Source organism: Macaca thibetana, chromosome 5 (genome assembly GCF_024542745.1).
Source record: "Macaca thibetana thibetana isolate TM-01 chromosome 5, ASM2454274v1, whole genome shotgun sequence".
NCBI lineage: Eukaryota > Metazoa > Chordata > Mammalia > Primates > Cercopithecidae > Macaca > Macaca thibetana.
In genome coordinates this window covers 70,981,501-70,999,747 of record NC_065582.1, presented here as the reverse complement: position 1 = coordinate 70,999,747, position 18,247 = coordinate 70,981,501, and the positions used below count along the sequence as shown (strand labels likewise).

General features: G+C 35.6%; 1 protein-coding gene across 4 annotated transcripts in view; it reads left to right on the top strand.

Moving 5' to 3' along the window:
• Positions 1-18,247, top strand: part of NDST3 (N-deacetylase and N-sulfotransferase 3) — a 218,868-nt gene that overhangs the window by 108,155 nt on the left and 92,466 nt on the right. For all 4 annotated transcript variants that reach the window (XM_050792340.1, XM_050792339.1, XM_050792342.1 and 1 more), the window contains one exon: positions 5,214-5,342. In XM_050792340.1, coding sequence (XP_050648297.1) covers positions 5,214-5,342 — 129 coding nt within the window. The remainder of the gene's footprint in view (positions 1-5,213; positions 5,343-18,247) is intronic.

Sequence of the window (18,247 nt, the reverse complement as noted above, 5' to 3'; positions counted from 1 at the left end):
TGTAGGAAAATCTCCAGGCTGCAGGAAGCATATTTGTCATATCTAAGCAGAAGATGTTTTAATTAAAATCACTTCTTTTCAATTCTTCAAATATAACTGAAAAAGGTTTCGTTACTGTCATTGCCACTGGTAAGCAGGCACTGATGTTAAAATACTAAAAAAAAATTACATTTAACTTGCAGATAATTTTTAGTAGACATCACTTCTTCAAAATGTTATTCAGTATGAAAAACTAACACCAACTCTGTCTATATTAACCATGCTGCTCTTTGACAAGCCAGTCAAACTGTGTTCTTCTATTTACCATGCCAGGCTAAAAAAAGAACTCAACCATTTGCAGCCAGAAGCCACATGTGAAGCCCTGCATAATCATTAACATATAATAATGCAGAGTAAAAATGACAGGTGATGTTAATTAAATCATTTGCATACATCATCTAATTCTATCCTGGGCTTCTCTGTTTTGTTTTTTACAATTTCAGTAAATGTATATTGTCAAAATATGCTACTACCTCCAAAAGTAAGTAATGAAATCCTAATTTCTTCCCAAATCAGAGAACCCTAAGAAAGTCCTGGTAAAGCTAGGAATGGGCCTCCTAATTTAGAATCACACACTGGGAAGAAACACCACAGAAGAACACTATGTGATGAGCCACCGCAACACTCTGTTGAACTGATATGTCTGAAGAGATGTCTACCCTCTAGAATTAGGTTATAACTGACTTCTTTTCAGACAGTTTTTCAATGTCTGCAAAAATTACAGAATGGATAGACATATAGCTTAGATCATCTCCCATCTTGACTTTTCCCTCAATAAAAAACTGTTGTAAATGTTGGACGGGGACATAATGGCCACATTTTATCCCAATCTGCCCTTCCTCTGTACTGAAAATGAACTTACTGTGGCTCAAGCTGCCAGAATTCTGACCAGAGGGAGTTTAGAAGACCTGGGTTATATTTTTTCATTTCTCCTGAAAACACATTTTATCTATATTATAAATGCATGAATCCTGAGGTAATCAAGGCTCTAACAGCTTTCCTGTTTTGATGGAACTGTCCCTGTGGGTCTGCTTTTGCAGCAATCTGTGGAAACCTTCTATATTTGGCTTGTGGGCTCTTGGATGAGAGTTTCCAAGTGGGAAATGTTCAGCAGACAGTTGATTACACAATAAGCGAGAGAAAACAGGGCTAGGAGCCCATTCAAATAGAGAAGCAAGTAGAGACCAAAGGAGCCAATATGCCCTCCTAGGGAGAGAATGCATCTAGAAATAGGAAACTGAGGAGTGAACTTTAGATCACATTCTTATTTTGTTGTATGAGAGCAGTTTTTTTCTGATGATCCATTCCCAAATCCAACTGAAAAGGACTCATTAATCTTCCCTTCAAACTAGCTATTGATTGTGCTATTATCCTTAATTCAATTCTGTAATTCAAACATCATTCTCTCCCCCCACCACCACTTCCAATCAGTGTCTATATTTCATCAATAATTCCTTTATATCTTTTTTATTTCCTTTCCCACTGCCACCATCTTAATTTACTTCCTTGACTTTCATGTGTTAATTCTGGTGCTGCTTCCTACTTTATCTATTCACAGGTTCCTTCCACCACCTCACTGCAGTCTATCCCATAGACAGTGCCAACCTTTTAATCTTTCTAAAATGCTGCCTTCATCCTGGCCTTCCTAACCTTGATTAGTTCCAGTTGCTTCCATATCCCCTAATGTGCCCTTCAGGTACCTGAAAACCATCTGGACTGTCTACCTTTCTATTTCCTATTTCCCTGTAGCTGAAACACACTCACTCCAACCAAACTCCATAATAGTATTGCTATTACCATGCCTGTGTCATTCTTTCCACCTTGAGAGACTTTCTGGCCACTGTCTACCTATTTCTATTCCCTTTATTCTTCAATATCAAGTCCCATATCTTAAATAATTGAAAACAAAGCACCTTAGTATATAGCAACTCAATACCTAACTCATACCTACAGGGATCTTATTCTCCTCTGAATTCCTACAACACATCATTTTTTCATCAGGAACGTAAACACCAATTACACTTTAAGGTGTTTGAGCCCTAACCAAAGTCTCTGGACCCCTAGTTTTATTGCATTTTCAACTGAGTCATTTTCCTTCAGTCAAGACTTGATGGAAACCAGCACTCTATACTCTAATCCCTGGTTGTTGAATATGACTCTCTGGAAAGAACCAGTATATTAGTCCATTCTCACATTGCTTTGAGGAAACACCCAAGACTAGGTAATTTATAAAGGAAAGAGGTTTAATGGACTCACAGTTCAGTATGGCTGGGGAGACCTCAGGAAACTTACAATCATGGCGGAAGGCAAGGGGGAAGCAAAGCACCTTCTTCACAAGGCAGCAGGAAGGAGAAGTGCAGAGCAAATGGGGAAGAGCCCCTTATAAAATCATCAGGTCTCGTGAGAACTCACTCGCTATCACAAGAACAGCACGTGGGAAATTGTCCCCATGATTCATTTACCTCCACCTGGTCTCTCCCTTGACATATGAGTATTATGGGGATTACAATTTAAGATGAGATTTGGGTGAGGACACAAACCCTAACCATATCAGCCAGAGACCTCTAAGAAATTAGACTACACATTCTGTCTACTTACTGATTTTAATGGAAATGCCCATTGGTAGAGACTATCATTAATCTTGCTGTAAACCCGCTAAGTGGTCTTTATTGATATCTCCCCAGAAGTATTTGTTGGCAGTTGCTCCTGATTGAGCCATAGGTACAGGATATTGGCTTCAGTTCCCATTGGCCAAGATTCTTCTTGATCATGGCTTTCATAATGAACTCCCAGTTATTTTCAGCAGCAATAAGGTTCCCAGGGGTTCATCGGCATCTCAAAGTTTGATTTTGATACTGTTACATTCCCAGAACCAATTCTAGGGGGCAGCCCACAGCAGAATGCCTAAAAATGTTTCTCATCCTTTCTGTAGCATAAGAAAGCTGTTTCAAGGAACATGCTCATCATTCGGTGCCACTGCATTTATGGAGCAAGGCAGTGGAATATGACCCTTACCACACTCCTGATTATCTCCTTAGCCTCCTGTGGTGGTCCACTGACTCCCCTAGGGCTCTCTATGGGGTTCATACCCTCAGCAGGAGTAGTGCTCCTGCAGTTGCAGGGTAAAGCCTGCCACTTCCTCTTCACTGCATTGAAATTCAAGTAATTTGAGAAACAGACAAAATTCAAACATCTTTTTGCTTCTCTCTTCATTTTGCATAGAATCAGCTAGGCAATCAAGTCCCAAAGATGGCTCTGTATATATCCTATAATTTTCCAAGCAAAATACTCAAACTGAACCCTAGAAGTGATTCAGTCATAGTCATACACTTTTAAAATGTTAAATGGCATGTAACACATGTGAGCATTTTATTATTTAGCTTTTGGGTCTTTCTCATTACCCCGATATAGCTTAAATCCTTCAAGAGTAGAAAATATATATCTTTCTGCTCTCTCACATGGACTGGCACGGAACTAGCATATGGATCTAGCATTCTAGCATAAAACTAACTCCATGCAACGTATTAATATAGAGTCCATAGCTAGTTCCACTAGCACTTAACTAACTCTATTCTGTGGGCTAGCAGAGAGTTTGGAATAAATATTTGTAAAATAAATGAATAAATGCTATATAAAGCATTTATTTATTCCGAATGCTTTCCAAATTCAAAATTTCATTTTTAATTTCCAAATATTACATTTATAATAGTTGTTAGGAAATAAATGTAATTCCGTTAGAATGCATTTGCCTTTAGTTGTTTTTTGTTATTGTTTTTGTATATAGATAGGATAATGAGGATGCATAATGCTTTTAAACATAGACATCATCAGAGCTAATATTTTGTGCTTAAACAGAAGTTTTGTAACTATTTTATTAAGATAAAATAGCTTCTAAGGATATAACTTCTACCAACTTACCAACATAAATAGGATATATAGAGTTTTGATTTATGCAGATATACTGATTGAGCTGTCTGTCCAAGGACTAGATTATACAATAGATTGTATTATATAACCAGTATTATATAATACTGTCCAAGGGCTAGATGAAAATTTATTTTAATACACATTCAAACTAAAATAAATAAATAAATAAATAAATAAATAAAACTAGTCTATTTCTACAGGGTTGAAAAACATGTGAGGTCCTGGACAGGTAGTATTTTGAAAGCACTTACTGAACCAAATGTGCTTTAAGAGTAAAGACATAAAACATGAAGATTGATTTACTTAGGACAATAAGCAGAAGATCTGCCCCTATATGATTTTGTAACATTTGTAGCTCTCTGAAGTATACTCGTTAATGTTCTGCTACTTCAAATGTGTAGTGACAAACATAGGTCACCATGAAGTCATTGTAACATATTCTGCTTAAGGCTTTACCATCTTGCACAACTTTAATTCACATCTTTTATAATTGCAAAAGGCTGTAAAAATTTGAAAAATCTTATCACAAATGTATATAATTGAAGCAGATAATATATATACAAAGGATGAAGAGAAGATCTTTTACTAAATGACCTTTTATCATTTTGTTGCTACACTTTCTAAAAGTAACAAGCCAAGTGGATAATCTCTTTCTTACTGTAGGAACTGGCAGGCTTCACACTTAGAATCTGAGGTAATTACTATAGCCTGCAGTAGTCCTTTCAGACGAGAACAGATACTGTGATTTGTGTCGCAAATATTCGTTCTAATTTAAAATGTCATTCTGTAAGGAGCACATTGAGTTGATAATTGACTTCATTTTCTAATGCATGGCAGAATTTGGCAGAAACTATTTTCTTAAAATTCTTGCCTATTAGGATTACAGTATAGCGCGACAATCCAATACTTCTTTAAAGTCTCATTTTTACTTCTTTTTTTTAATCTCTTAAGATGCTAGAACCTACTAGGCCTCATAATAGAAGTACTCACTTTGATATTTAAAACAGACAAGTAGCTAAAATAACACAACACCCATTTTAGTTTTAAAATTTTTCTTCAACTTTCTTCACTATTCCTTCCATATTAGCATCACCTTCTCTTGCCTAGAGTATGATAGATTGTCCAGGCACTAGTTAGACCTGAATAATTCACTAGCTTGTGCATCATCTTCCATGAGCAAAAAGCTAAGTTTCAACAAATTGATTGGGAAAAAAAGTTTTTCCTTACTTTTTTCATTTTTCCTTTAGGTTCTCCCAAGACAAACCTGTGGGCTTTTCACTCACACCATTTTCTACAAAGAATATCCAGGGGGTCCTAAAGAGCTGGATAAGAGTATCCAAGGAGGAGAACTTTTCTTCACTGTTGTCCTCAACCCTGTAAGTACTTTATTCTCCAAATAAATAGTGAAAAATAATAGGGCTGGCAAAAATCACCCTGGCAAAGAGGCTAGGGATTGGGTAGTCATCAGCCAAGCCAATATGAAGTTCTAGCTCTGAAACAGTAGTAAAAACAAAATGGAACCATATCTAGAAATGGGGACAAACCAATTCTACAAGTAGCAGTAACATGAGGAACTCATGGCAGAACCAGGGAAGTGCTCCAGAGGATCCTCCTCTGCATTGGAAAGTGATCAGAAGCTTTTATGGAAAATAAAATTTTTCACCTGTAAAACTCTCCTATTTCCACTGGGAACCAGTTTTTGTTGTTGTTGCTGTTGTTGTTGTTGTTGTTGTTGTTATTTTCCATTTAGGCAACAGTTGCCTCTATTATTCTTTTTATTTTACTATTTAAAGTTAATGTAGAAGCAAAAGGGTAGAAGAATTAGGTAAGCAAATATAGTCGTATCTTCTGCTTCATGTTAGATCTCGTCTTGCTAGGTCCTATGCTGAAGCAGAGCAGGCCTATTTAATGGGCTACTCTTTTACTTCTTCATACTTGTGTGTCAGCTCCACAGTAAACCATTTGCATATATTGCTGCTTGAGGCAAGTATTAGAAAGTTGTGTAGAGAAATAACAAATAGAAGTAAGCTGTATAAGGAAAAGAAGGGATTTTATTTCCCTTTTGAAAATCACTATCATAAAAAGTAAAGCTAAGTTTATTTATCAGAAGATGTATGGGTTTGCCCCTGGCATTGGCAATATTCAAGATGAAAAAAAATTATTATTTCCAAATGTAAAAAAAATTATCAGTAAAAAAAGTTGGATACGATTGGGATAAATTGAATAAAATTTGCAAAACCACTCTCTCGACCTTAGTTTTATAGTCCCTGCAAATAAAATTGCAGATAGTGTTCACCATCTACTTGTATTCAAGGAGATTTACTGTGTTTAATTCTGCTTGTATTCATCTACTATACTTACGTTTTAACTCCTAGAAAATGAGACAGAAGAAAGAGTAACTCATCTTTGGACAAACCCTGCTCGTGTATTCAAAAATGGGGATAGTTTGGAGGAGTGTGATATTTGGACTTTTGGAAGTTTATCAACCTTCAGATCCCAAAAATACAAATAACTCTGGTTTGAACATCCATAACTCCTCTAACTTACCTATTTTCACAAATGGAAGTATTTTGAGTCTCCTTATACAGCTTTCTTCTCCTTTTTCTCATTTCAACCAGTACAGTAATACATAGTCAAAGAGAGTTAAACCAATGCCTGGTTATGAACTGAAGAAGCAGTTAAAACACTCTTAAAATGCTAACATTTTCGCCAATAATTTTAAGCACTTTAATCTATCACCTATAAAATTCTGATGTTTCACATTTACTTTCATCATAGAGCAACAGGAGTATTAACAAATAATCACGAACTTCTTAAAAGTTCACCGTAGGATTTTATCTCCAATTTCTAAAGCAAATGAGTTTCGTTTAGCATGGAAGAAATTCAAAGTTAAATCATTCATGTACAATGGATTTATACTAAGAATTTCATCCATTTTGTGATAAGAAATATTACACTTTTTACTAATTTAAAAACCAAATTATTGTCTTTGTTTTTAAAAACCTTACAGTAAAGTTTATGTTAATCTTGGACATTAATTGGACTAACTGAGCAAATTCTTTAACAAACCTCCCTACTTTTCAGGCCTTTATCAATGATATTTGGCAATTTTATGTCTTGAGGAGGAGACTCATAGGAATAAAGGTGGCGGGTTGGGGGAGCCGCACAAAACTTGTTCTTTCCTGATTCAGAAAACTTTCAGTAGACAATTATTTTCAGTAAAAAGTCCCTAGACTCAAAATAAATGACAAATCTTGTCAGATGCCACAAGATAAACAAGGAATCCAAAGCTAACGTTATCTGGCACACCAACTCTAACACTGGAAGCAATTCTACTCACCTGGAGACAAGAGGTTAAGAAGCCCACATCTGGATTCAGCCCACGTCTAGCCAGAGGGAGAACTGCTATCATTAGTTAGTGATATCTGTCTTGGAGAACAGAGTAAGGAGTAGTGGCATGTTTCCCATGAATTCTCCATCCTGAAATTAAGTGCTTGGATAAAGTTTATATTGAAACTAAGGAAGATCCAGATGCAGTAAGGCATGCCAGTAATTTAGCAAATGACATTTTTTATTAGGCCAGGATGAAAATGAGAAAACCTTGATGGAATCAAAGTATACATTAGCTGCAGGAAATTTATGAATTTTAATTATAGTGGATTTGAAAGATAGCCATTGTAAGTTTATTACCCCAGGCCTCAATTAGAAGTGCCATTTTCTGAGAATGCCAAGTGAAGTTATCATTTACTACAAAAAGGTAGATGTGTATTGGACACATGGCACTTAAATACATTCACATACATTTGAGCTGAAAATGAAAATATAAACAGGACTTTAGTTAATGAGGGTTTAAAATTTTTACCATATGTCAACATAATATCAAGGTGCAATAAGTTACCAGTAATGGGGTGAGAAAGGGTTACAATAAGGTGCCCCTCAGAGTTAAACTGGAAAGATCACAGCAAAGGTAAAAAACTCTTAAACAGAATAACTCTCTGGCCTGAAATGTTCTAACATTACCAAAATATTTGTCACTGTGAAAGAAAGAAGTATCAATCAAGTGAATTTAACAAAAAGAATACAAAGACGAATGTTAGCACTGTCTAGGGGAGAGAAAACTTTGGTCATCTCTGAATAAGCCTTTCCAATGTCACAGGCCTGGACCCCTCTCACGTAGGTTGGATGCAGGGCTTTTGATTAATAGACTTTGAGGTTCAGATCCAGCTGGCGGAGGTGGACCTAGCAGGCTCCCCGAACCTGGAACCATTAAGATTTCAATTTTTCTAATTCTGCCTTTTCTGATTCTAAACCCAACTGATGACTTCCTCATTATGGTTTACTTTCCCATGTAGATCCTACTATAGGAAAAGAATATGTTAATCATAGGAAATTGTACTCTCCGGGACAATAATTCGCAATATAATTTTATAAGTTTTAATTGATCAATTCTTCCCATGTAACCGGACTACCTGGAAAGAGCCCTCTAATTGTATAGAAAGTAATTGTAGAGTATTTCAGTTCCTCTCTAATTTACAGTTACCCATTTTAAACTAATAGATGGTATCCTGTTTTTATTTATTGGTTTCGTGAGCTTTTGCTAATTTGATTCTGTCCCAGAAAAAAAAAAACTGACTCTCTCTACAAGTGTGCTGAATCAGGTTTTGGAGCCCATCGGTCAGAAACAGACCTCAAAGTGTTTGTTGATTCACGATAGTAATGAGAGTTACCTCATGATGTACCACAGGAGAGAGCCACTGGAAGTACCCCACAGTCACTGCTAGCAACACACAGGCATGAGATTTCTACACAAACATGTAATATACCCAGATACAAACATTCTTGATCAATTTACAATTATACAGAGTACTCATATATATTTTCAAAAATTGTGAGAGCCTATTTACTTTAGATACTTATATAAAATAATATGTAGAAGGGTACTAAGAACTAAAACTTATGAAGATAACAAAAAGCATTAACTGGCAATGACTGTATCTGCTCTCAACAAATTAAACTCTATATAATATATGACATACATACTTAGACAAAAGGAACTAGTAAGACTATAGTGTTCATTTTAACAAGTTTCCAGTTCCACCTATCTTAGGAAGATGCAGTAACAGTTAATTAATACGCTAATTGAAAAAGTTCTGGCTTAGACAGATTTGTACTTCTTGTAGGAGCCATATTATCATCTCAAATGCATTAAACAAAAATGTCACCTTTTTGCTTCAGTGTTCTTATTTCTAATCACAAGATGTGATGAGTCTTTGCTTATGCACTTGTTGAATAAATAGACTCCAGGTACTGAGTCATTAACAACTATAGATGTAGAACACTTTGCCTCCCTTCAACACACTTGATAATAAAGTCAGTGCTTACCTATTAATCCAAAAAAGCAACTGTGGATTGCCACAAGATTCATGCCGATGGGCCAGGCGCGGTGGCTCACGGCTGTAATCCCAACACTTTGGGAAGCTGAGGTGGGCGGATCATGAGGTCAGGAGATCGAGACCATCCTGGTTGACACAGTGAAACCCCATCTCTACTAAAAATACAAAAAATTAGCCGGGCATAGTGGCGGGTGCCTGTAGTCCCAGCTACTCAGGAGGCTGAGGTAGGAGAATCGCTTGAACCCGGGAGGCAGAGGTTGCAGTGAGCCGAGATCGTGCCACTGCACTCCAGCCTGGGCAACAGAGCGAAACTCCGTCTCAAAAAAAAAATAAATGCACTACGGTATTACATTTGTTTGGAATTCAGGTGAAACAAATCCCTGACTGTGTAACAATATTATGCCTCCTTCATCAAACCATTAACCATCCCACAGAAGCATTAGCTAACCCCTTTATGCATACATTTTATTAAATGCTTTTTGTCTCTGTTTCTCAATTTGATATAATATACTTCTACCATACCCTACATACTCTCCTACCTGAATCCCTAGAAGTTAAATCTAAATTGTGTTTCTCTTATTATAAACATGGATGTGAATAGAGTGAATATCTTAAACTAGAATTAACACATAGATTGATTACAACTAAAATAAAAAAACAGAATTCACTCAGAAAAAAGCGTTTATAAAAAGAAATTAACCCACACTGAAATTGAAAAAAAAAAATCACTGTAATTTGTATATGTGTATGTGCTTATCTATAAAATTCATCCGAAAGGAAATAACATTTTGTCCTAATGGGAAGTTTTATGTTTCTTTTTTTATTCACTAGTTCTGGAACACATTCTAATAACAGGAAACTCTTTACTGAAAAATAAATAAATGATAATAACGTTAGACACTAGAAAAGTAATTCCTGAACATGCCTAATAGTGAGTACTGCCTGAGATGCTTGAATTTTAAAAATCCAGACTTAATGCATCAGAATCTCCAGGGTTGAGCTGGGGATCTGCATACTCACCATGTGCTTTAGGTGAATCTTAGGATCAGGCAAATAGAGAAATATTGCCGAGGAAGAAAACAGAGAAGTGATTTTGGTAATCAAAGATTACCAAAAACTGTTATAGAAATTGTAGACCTAGAATCAAGGTATCAGAATGGAAACTGACTCCAAATCTGCAATAGAACTTTAAAAAACAGTAAGAATTAATGTTTTCCTAAGTGACCAGAGAACTCTACCTTAAACTGGATTTTGAAATAGTGTTTACTGCTGTTCATCCTAAAAACTCAGTGCAGGGGTCACCGTCCTCAGGAAACCTTTTCTACTCTGATTTAGAGGCCCTCCTTGTGTTTCTATAGCATCCTTTGCAGACTCTTGCAAAGTACTTATTATCCTGCATCGTAATTGTGGGTTGTATTAGGCTTTACGCTTGTGGTCCTAGAGAATGTGTCTTTCATTTCCAAAACTATTCCAGTGTCTAAACATAATACCTTGTACCTAGTTTTTTATGTTAAGGAAGAGAAATTAACTTTTCTAATGACCTGATTTAAAAAGAAAAATGAATCTATTCAAAAAAGGAAATCTGAGTCCTATTAAGAAAATTCTCAAGTCAAAAGCATAAGGAAAATCTGTTTCCTGAATTCAGTGGGGCTGAATTATGTATTGTTGTGTACTGTTCTTTACACATGCATTTGTCTTCCTGTATAGAGACTCATTTGTGTTGAGTTCTTATAGTTTAAGGACTAGAGGCTCATTCAAGTTACCTCAGGTAATGGGACTCTAGGAAGTAATGTTACTTCAAGTAATGTGGAACTCCAGAAAGCTACACATTCGGGAATCATAGGACCTAGAGGGTGTTCTGAGTCCAAGGTAGCTGCAAGGTCCATAAAAATGAGAATTGCTTTAACACTTATGAGTTTTTTATTATTGAAATTTTTCATTTAATTTTTCTGGACCATGGTTGACAATGGGTAACCAAAACCCTTGATACGGGGCCTACTGTAAATATTTTTCTGATGAGGTCACTTTACTTAAAATAGAAATTAAAGAAGGTAAAGAAAAAAATGAGAAATGCTAATATTAATCTTGCCTTAGTGCTTTATTATGAACCCAAAGATGCTTTTCACATATCTTTCTCTTTTCTGTACACGTGATCACATTATACATTCCTTCAAAAAAAGTGCTGCTTGTTTACGATTTCTGCAAGACCATTAATTACTCCTACAAATGGCCCAATATGAATGCATCACATATTCTCCATATCAGAATTCAGCCCCAAATCTAACTGCTTACTGCCTCATCCTCCGGATTCTCAGGTCGAATTTCCAAGCAAGGGAATCCACTTGCTTCAGCTCACCTTTCTGAGTCAGCCCATATCAGTCCTGGTCTTCTGTGAAATGTCCGTTCTTCGTTTATATCCCCACATGCCCCCCACTTGTAAACTATGACTGAGTAACGGCTGCCTAAGAACCATCCTCCTAGCAAAGACTTGCAAGGGGAGGTGCTATGCAGCTATTAGCTTGATCTGAATCCTGTGAGAACAGTCATTATGGTTTCCAGCCAATCCCACAGATTGGGAGTAAACTGAACCTCTTTGGAGAGGCTCAAAAGATTCATTTTGAAGCTTATAAAGTCTAAGTAGAATAAGTAGCTCTCTTAGATGGGACTAGTTAATTTTATCATTTTAATATATGTATTGCTCCATACTCACTTGGAATGCAAGCTCCAATAGGGCATTTACATCTTGTGTTTTGTTTACTCTAAACCTCAACACTAGGAAGAGTTCTGGCATTATAAGGTGCTTAAAAAATATTTTATAAATGAATGAATGAACGTAAATGTCCAAAACGGAGGGGGAAGTGGCCAGTAGCAAAATAAACTATGTTCACCCTTATGTAATAAAATGCATTATGCAATAAAATATGCTTTATAATAAGATACATTCAGGCATTTAAAAACATGTTGTATAATAATTTTGGCCGAGTGTGGTGGCTCACTCCTGTAATCCCCGCACTTTGGGAGGCCAAGGCGGTTGGATCCCCTGAGGTCAGGAGTTCCTGACCAGCCCGGCCAACATGGTGAAACCCTGTCTCTACTAAAAATACAAGAATTGGCCGGGCATGGTGGTGAATGCCTGTAATCCCAGCTACTCGGGAGGCTGAGGGATGAGAATTGCTTGAACCCGGGAGGCGGAGGTTGCAGAGAGCCAAAATCGCACCACTGCACTCCAGCGTGGGTGACAGAGCGATACTCCATCTAAAATAATAATAATAATAATTTTAATGACATGGGAAATATTTGTGATCTTCTCAATGGGAAAAGTAAATTACAAGAAAATAAGATATGAGTATGGAAATAAACTAGAAAGAACTCAGCAGAATGTTAGCAGTAGTTATCCTAGATCACATGATTGAAGATGATTTCCATTATCTTCCTCTAATTTTTATAAAATATCTATAGTGAACATCTATTAGTGTTATAACCAGAAACTTCACACACATGAACACAGAGACACAACACACACAGAGTTACACAATAAAAGCTACATTAAAAATAATAATAATCATCTAATAGTGATGTACATAAAATAGAATTATTTTGTGTTGTTGGCGTACAGGAATAGAATTTCTATTTACTCAGTTCCAATTGTTCTGTATCTGTAAGTCTCATATGTTGCCTATCACCTGCCCCACAGTGTGATTATTTGTGTGTACATCCTTTCTACTGTATAATGGGGCATTCTTATTACACAGGTAATCTGTGTGTGTTTCATCTTTGTGCTTTCCATTGTGTCTAGATCAATGTTTGAATCTAATAAGAGGTTGCTAAATGTATTTTAATGATTGACTAAATGCATGAAGAGTTATATTTCAGGGGTATGACTTGCTTTAAGGTATATCCAAATGTGAATAACAAGCCGAGTTTTAATAAAACTGCATTTGGCAGAGTCTCTGCTTGCAAGTAAATGAAATTTAGACTTCAGAAAATGTTTAAGAGGCCCTAAATCTTTAGCAGGTTTTCACAAGTGATGATGAAATTTACCTGACACAGAACAAAGGATTATTAAACTGGAAAAGACCATGAAGGTTATCTATCAATCTCCTAATTTTTGGTGAACTAGAGTTCCAAAAAGATTATTTAGTTCGCTCCAGGTAGCTTCTATAGTATTCTGACCAGAACTCTATTCTTCCTGACTCTTAGTTCACCGCTTCACCTGCTACAACACACTGTTTCTGCACTCCTGGCTAAATTGGTCTTGATATGATGCACATTCCTTCTTGATATGACTCAGTGACCTGGTACTGAAAAAATCTGAGTGGTTAAATATGTCAGGCTATTGTCTAAGAAAAAGCAAACCATCTCCATGTAGGGTTAAAAAGCAAAAAACTAGTCCTTTTGAGAAAAGCTGTAATAAACACTTGCAGTTAAGGAAAAATGTGTAATGTACTTTTAAAGAACTATGAATAAAGAATTATGTTCTTTTTATCTTAAACCAATACATTGTATTGATGTTAATTATAAAATGGTAAGACTTTTAAATTTATAAAGCCAAAACATTTTATTTCATTTCTTTGCTATCCTCCATATCAGCCCTATTTTTCTATTATTAATATTCTTCATTACTAACTGTGGTGTTATATACAGCAGGTCCTTGAATAATGCTGTTTCCTTTAATATCATTTTGTTATAATATTGATAAGGAAAAAATCAATTCCCATCCAGGGCCAATCTGTGTGGAGTTTGCACATTCACCCCATGTCTATGTGGATTTTCTTCTGATACTCGGGTTTCTTCCTACATCCCAAAGATGTGCATATCAGGTTAACTGTCCTGTATAAACCGTGATGGAATAGCATATTGTCCAGGGTCGGTTCTTGCCTTGTGCCCTGAACTGCCAGGATAGGCCCTGGCCCCCAAGCAACCCTAAACTGGAATAATTGGGTAAATGATTATCTTACTTGTTTTTACTAACCTTTCCTAAATATATGTAGAGCTCACATTTATTTCAATGTTTAATATTAAAATGCTTGTGTTCCTGTTTAGAAGCTGGGTGATGTTTTGGGGGACAGAAATATGTCATAGGAAATTAACTGTTGTTTAGATTATTTAAGCATTGGTAAAATTGGTTTTGTTATATGTCATTTTGTTTACAGTTTCAGTTTCCAAGAACCTACCATTAACATTAAGTGAGAACTTACTGTTACTACTTGTCACTGTGAGATTAAGAAAACCACAAGAAAGCATGATTAAGTCGTTTTGACCTCCATAGTTAAGAAAAATAGGAGTATGAAAACTTTCAAGTTTTTGGAATGGATATTATCTTAAAATGTAAGAAAATAGATATTAAGTTGGAGAAATGAATATTATGTTATTTTTTGTTTAATCCTTTGATAGTTTCCCATAACAATCAGTGACACCCAGTAGCAAAGATTTTAATTCCTAAATACTATTTATTTAATTCCTAAATACTAAATGCAAAATGCTCAGATTTTAATTCCTATATACTATTTCTAGCATTCAGGATAGACAGAAAATTTCTTCACTTGAAAAAAATAAATCAAATCTGGCTCCTGTCCACTTTTCTCATCCTTTTTTCCAGTAACTTCTTATATGCACCTTTCACTCCACCCATACGGAATAATTCACAGTACCTTGAACAAAACTTTGTACTATCTCACTCTGTATCTTAAAGTATTATCACCTCAATCTGGAATGCCCTCCTGCAAATTTGAACTCATACATCATTTTTTTAAAGAAGACATCCCCAACCCTCTAGCTTGATTTCTAATGTTTCTCCTCTGTGTTCTCATAGTACTCAGGCATAACCCAATTATAATTTGCCTACAGTCCTATAATCAATTATCTTTACCTTCCAGTAATTTTTGACTTCCTTGATGGAAGACATCATGTCTTATTCTATTTTACATTCACAATACACTGCAAAAGTTTTGGCACATAGTAGGTTCTAAATAAATGACAATGCATTTCCCATGACTTCCCGTGACTACATACATACTATCTTTGGAATTTGAAAGAAAATTTCGTTGCCTTGGAAGTATCTCACCAAAGAATTCACTTGATTACAGAGGGTTTGAGTAACTGAGTTTTTATTCTCTCCCAACATGGCATCTAATATATGACCTTATTGAAGTAATTGAGTTTATGACAAGATGCTCAATTTCACTCATAATAAGAAAAATGCAAAGTAAGATTATATTGAGATACTATTTCTTATCTACCAGATTAACAAAAATTCAAATGATTGCTAAGATATTCTGTTAGCAAGTCTGTGGGAAAACAGGTACTCTCATATATCCTAGTGAGTGAGTAAATGGTGCAACCCTAATGGAAGAAATTTAGCAACATCTAACAAATCCACATAGCTCTTCACTGCAGAAATTCTACCTTTAGAACTCTACCTTAAAGAAGAAATTACCACAAAGTCAATTTTTTAATGAACAATCTGAATGCAAACATTTTTTCAGTTATTCATTACTGGATTATTTGTACATCAAATAGTGGGAACAACCTAAACATCCATCCATAAGAGACTGGTTAAAAAATCTGTGGTATAGCCATACATGAAACTACTATACAAATAAAATTAGGAAGATTTTGATGTACTGTGATTTCCACAATATATTAAGGGAGGAAAAAGTGGGCAATTTTAATACATATTTATATTTATCTACTTGTACAAAAAGAAATACAGGAGAAACACACCAAAAATAATAAAAGAGTTTTCTTAATTATTAATAGAAATTTAAAACTTTTAAATTATTAATAAAAATAAAATTACATTTAAAATGGGGGGATGGTGGGATGAGAGCAGAAAAGTAAGGGGATGAGTGGGAGAAACACTTCACTAAGTACATTTTTTACATAGTTTTGTTTTTGTTTTGTTTTGTTTTGTTTTTTGAGACAGAGTGTCGCTCTGTTACCAAGGCTGGAGTGCAGTGGCATAATCTCGGCTCACTGCCTTCACCTCTCAGGTTCAAGCGATTCTCCTGCCTCAGCCTCCTGAGTAGTTAGGACTACAGTTACGTGCCACCATGCCCGGATAATTTTTTGTATTTTTAGTAGAGACAGGGTCTCACTGTGTTAGTCACTGAGTTTGCCAAAATGGTCTTGATCTCCTGACGTCGTGATCCACACACCTCAACCTCCTAAAGTGCTGAGATTGCAGGCATGAGGTACCTAGCCCAGCCTATAGCTTTGATTTTGAACCATGAAATGTTTTACATGTAGCCAAAATAATAAATGAAAAAGGATGAGAAAGAAATAAGCAAACCTGAAAACTGAAGACAAATGAACAAATAAACCTAACATGGATATCCTGAAAACTGAAGACAAATGAACAAATAAACCTAACATGGATATGTATGTAATATATTACACAAAATAATTAATTAAAATAATTTTGAGTATACGATTCTAACTGTATACATTTAGTGAAATATAAGACAAAAGTTTGCATGGAAAATGTAAACTTTATTAATAAATTTTTGTTGAATTATGAAATATTTCTCACATATTGTCAGATAGAAAAAATAAATGAAAATATTGATGCTGTTTTCGCTGTAAAACAAAGAATAAAAATACGGAAAGGAGGATAATAAGAGAGAATTAGAGTATTTAAATTTGAAATGAGGAGATTAATAAGAACTTAAGGTTTCCTACCTCTATCTAATCAATGACACTGAGTAGCAAAGAGCTCAGCTAGTGCTCAAATTTTAACTTCTAAATACTCTTTCTCCCGAAAAGCAAGTGGGCTTTTTGGAGAAAAAGCTAAATTCAAGTCAGATACATGGAAAGTGCAAATTGCATCTGGAACACCTTGTACCAGAAAAAAGGAAAACACTCACTCAAAGACTAACAAGCTTGTGTTAAACAGGACAGAAATCAGCTAAAAGTGCCCTTGACATGAGATAATTTGAGCATCAAAAAAAATGGAGGATCAAAAAATTTGAGCATCAAAAAAATTCATACTCAAAGTATGAATAAAGAAGGAGAGTTCTTCTGTAGAAAAGAACACCAGTGCCAGATAATGAATTCAGGTAGAATGATGGAATTCAAAGATCATCCTTTTGCAGACACCAATGAAAACAATTGATTGAAAAAAGAAACATCAATAATTGCTGAAACTTTTGGGTGAAAGATTACACAGCCTTAAGGTTTAATTCCATAGATTACTTATTAATTACAAAGAGAAAAATCATTCTTTAAAATAGAGAAATCTGACAGTTTCTACTGTAACCAAGTGATCAGACTTAACATCACCAAAGGTGGAGTAACTTAACAAGATAAGCTGATATTATGCACCTCCTATTGTGACTCAATACAAAACAAAGTAGGGTGACAACAGCAAAATGATGAAATAGAAAGTCCCAGATCCTCCTTCCATAGAGTCACCAACTCAACAACAATACATGAACGAATTCCCTTTGTGAAAAATCCAGAAACAAATTAAGACGCTTCTGAACCCCAGGCAAGAACAAAACCAGCTGCTTAGAGGCTAGTAAAAAAATTAATAATACTCACTTGCCACAGTCGCTTCCACTGACTCAGCAGAGAGCAACTGGAAGAAAACTTCCAGCTTCTAGCTTCTCCCACAGTCCCATAGGAGGGAAAGACTTGGCTTGTACATTTTTTTACATTGAACATTTAGGCTTTTGGTGGGGGACAGAGGGGCAGAAGAGTGGGTGGGGGGTTGCCCAAGAGACTAGTTTTTATCTTATCTGTCTCCAAGTGCTGACAGGACCCAACATATTCTAGAAGCCAGGGTCTGCTGACAACAAAAGACAGCTTGGCAGCTAATAGCAGCTCCAGATTATTATTCTGGAATAATCTATTCCAGAAGGAGGAATAGATTACAAGGTCTTGGAAGA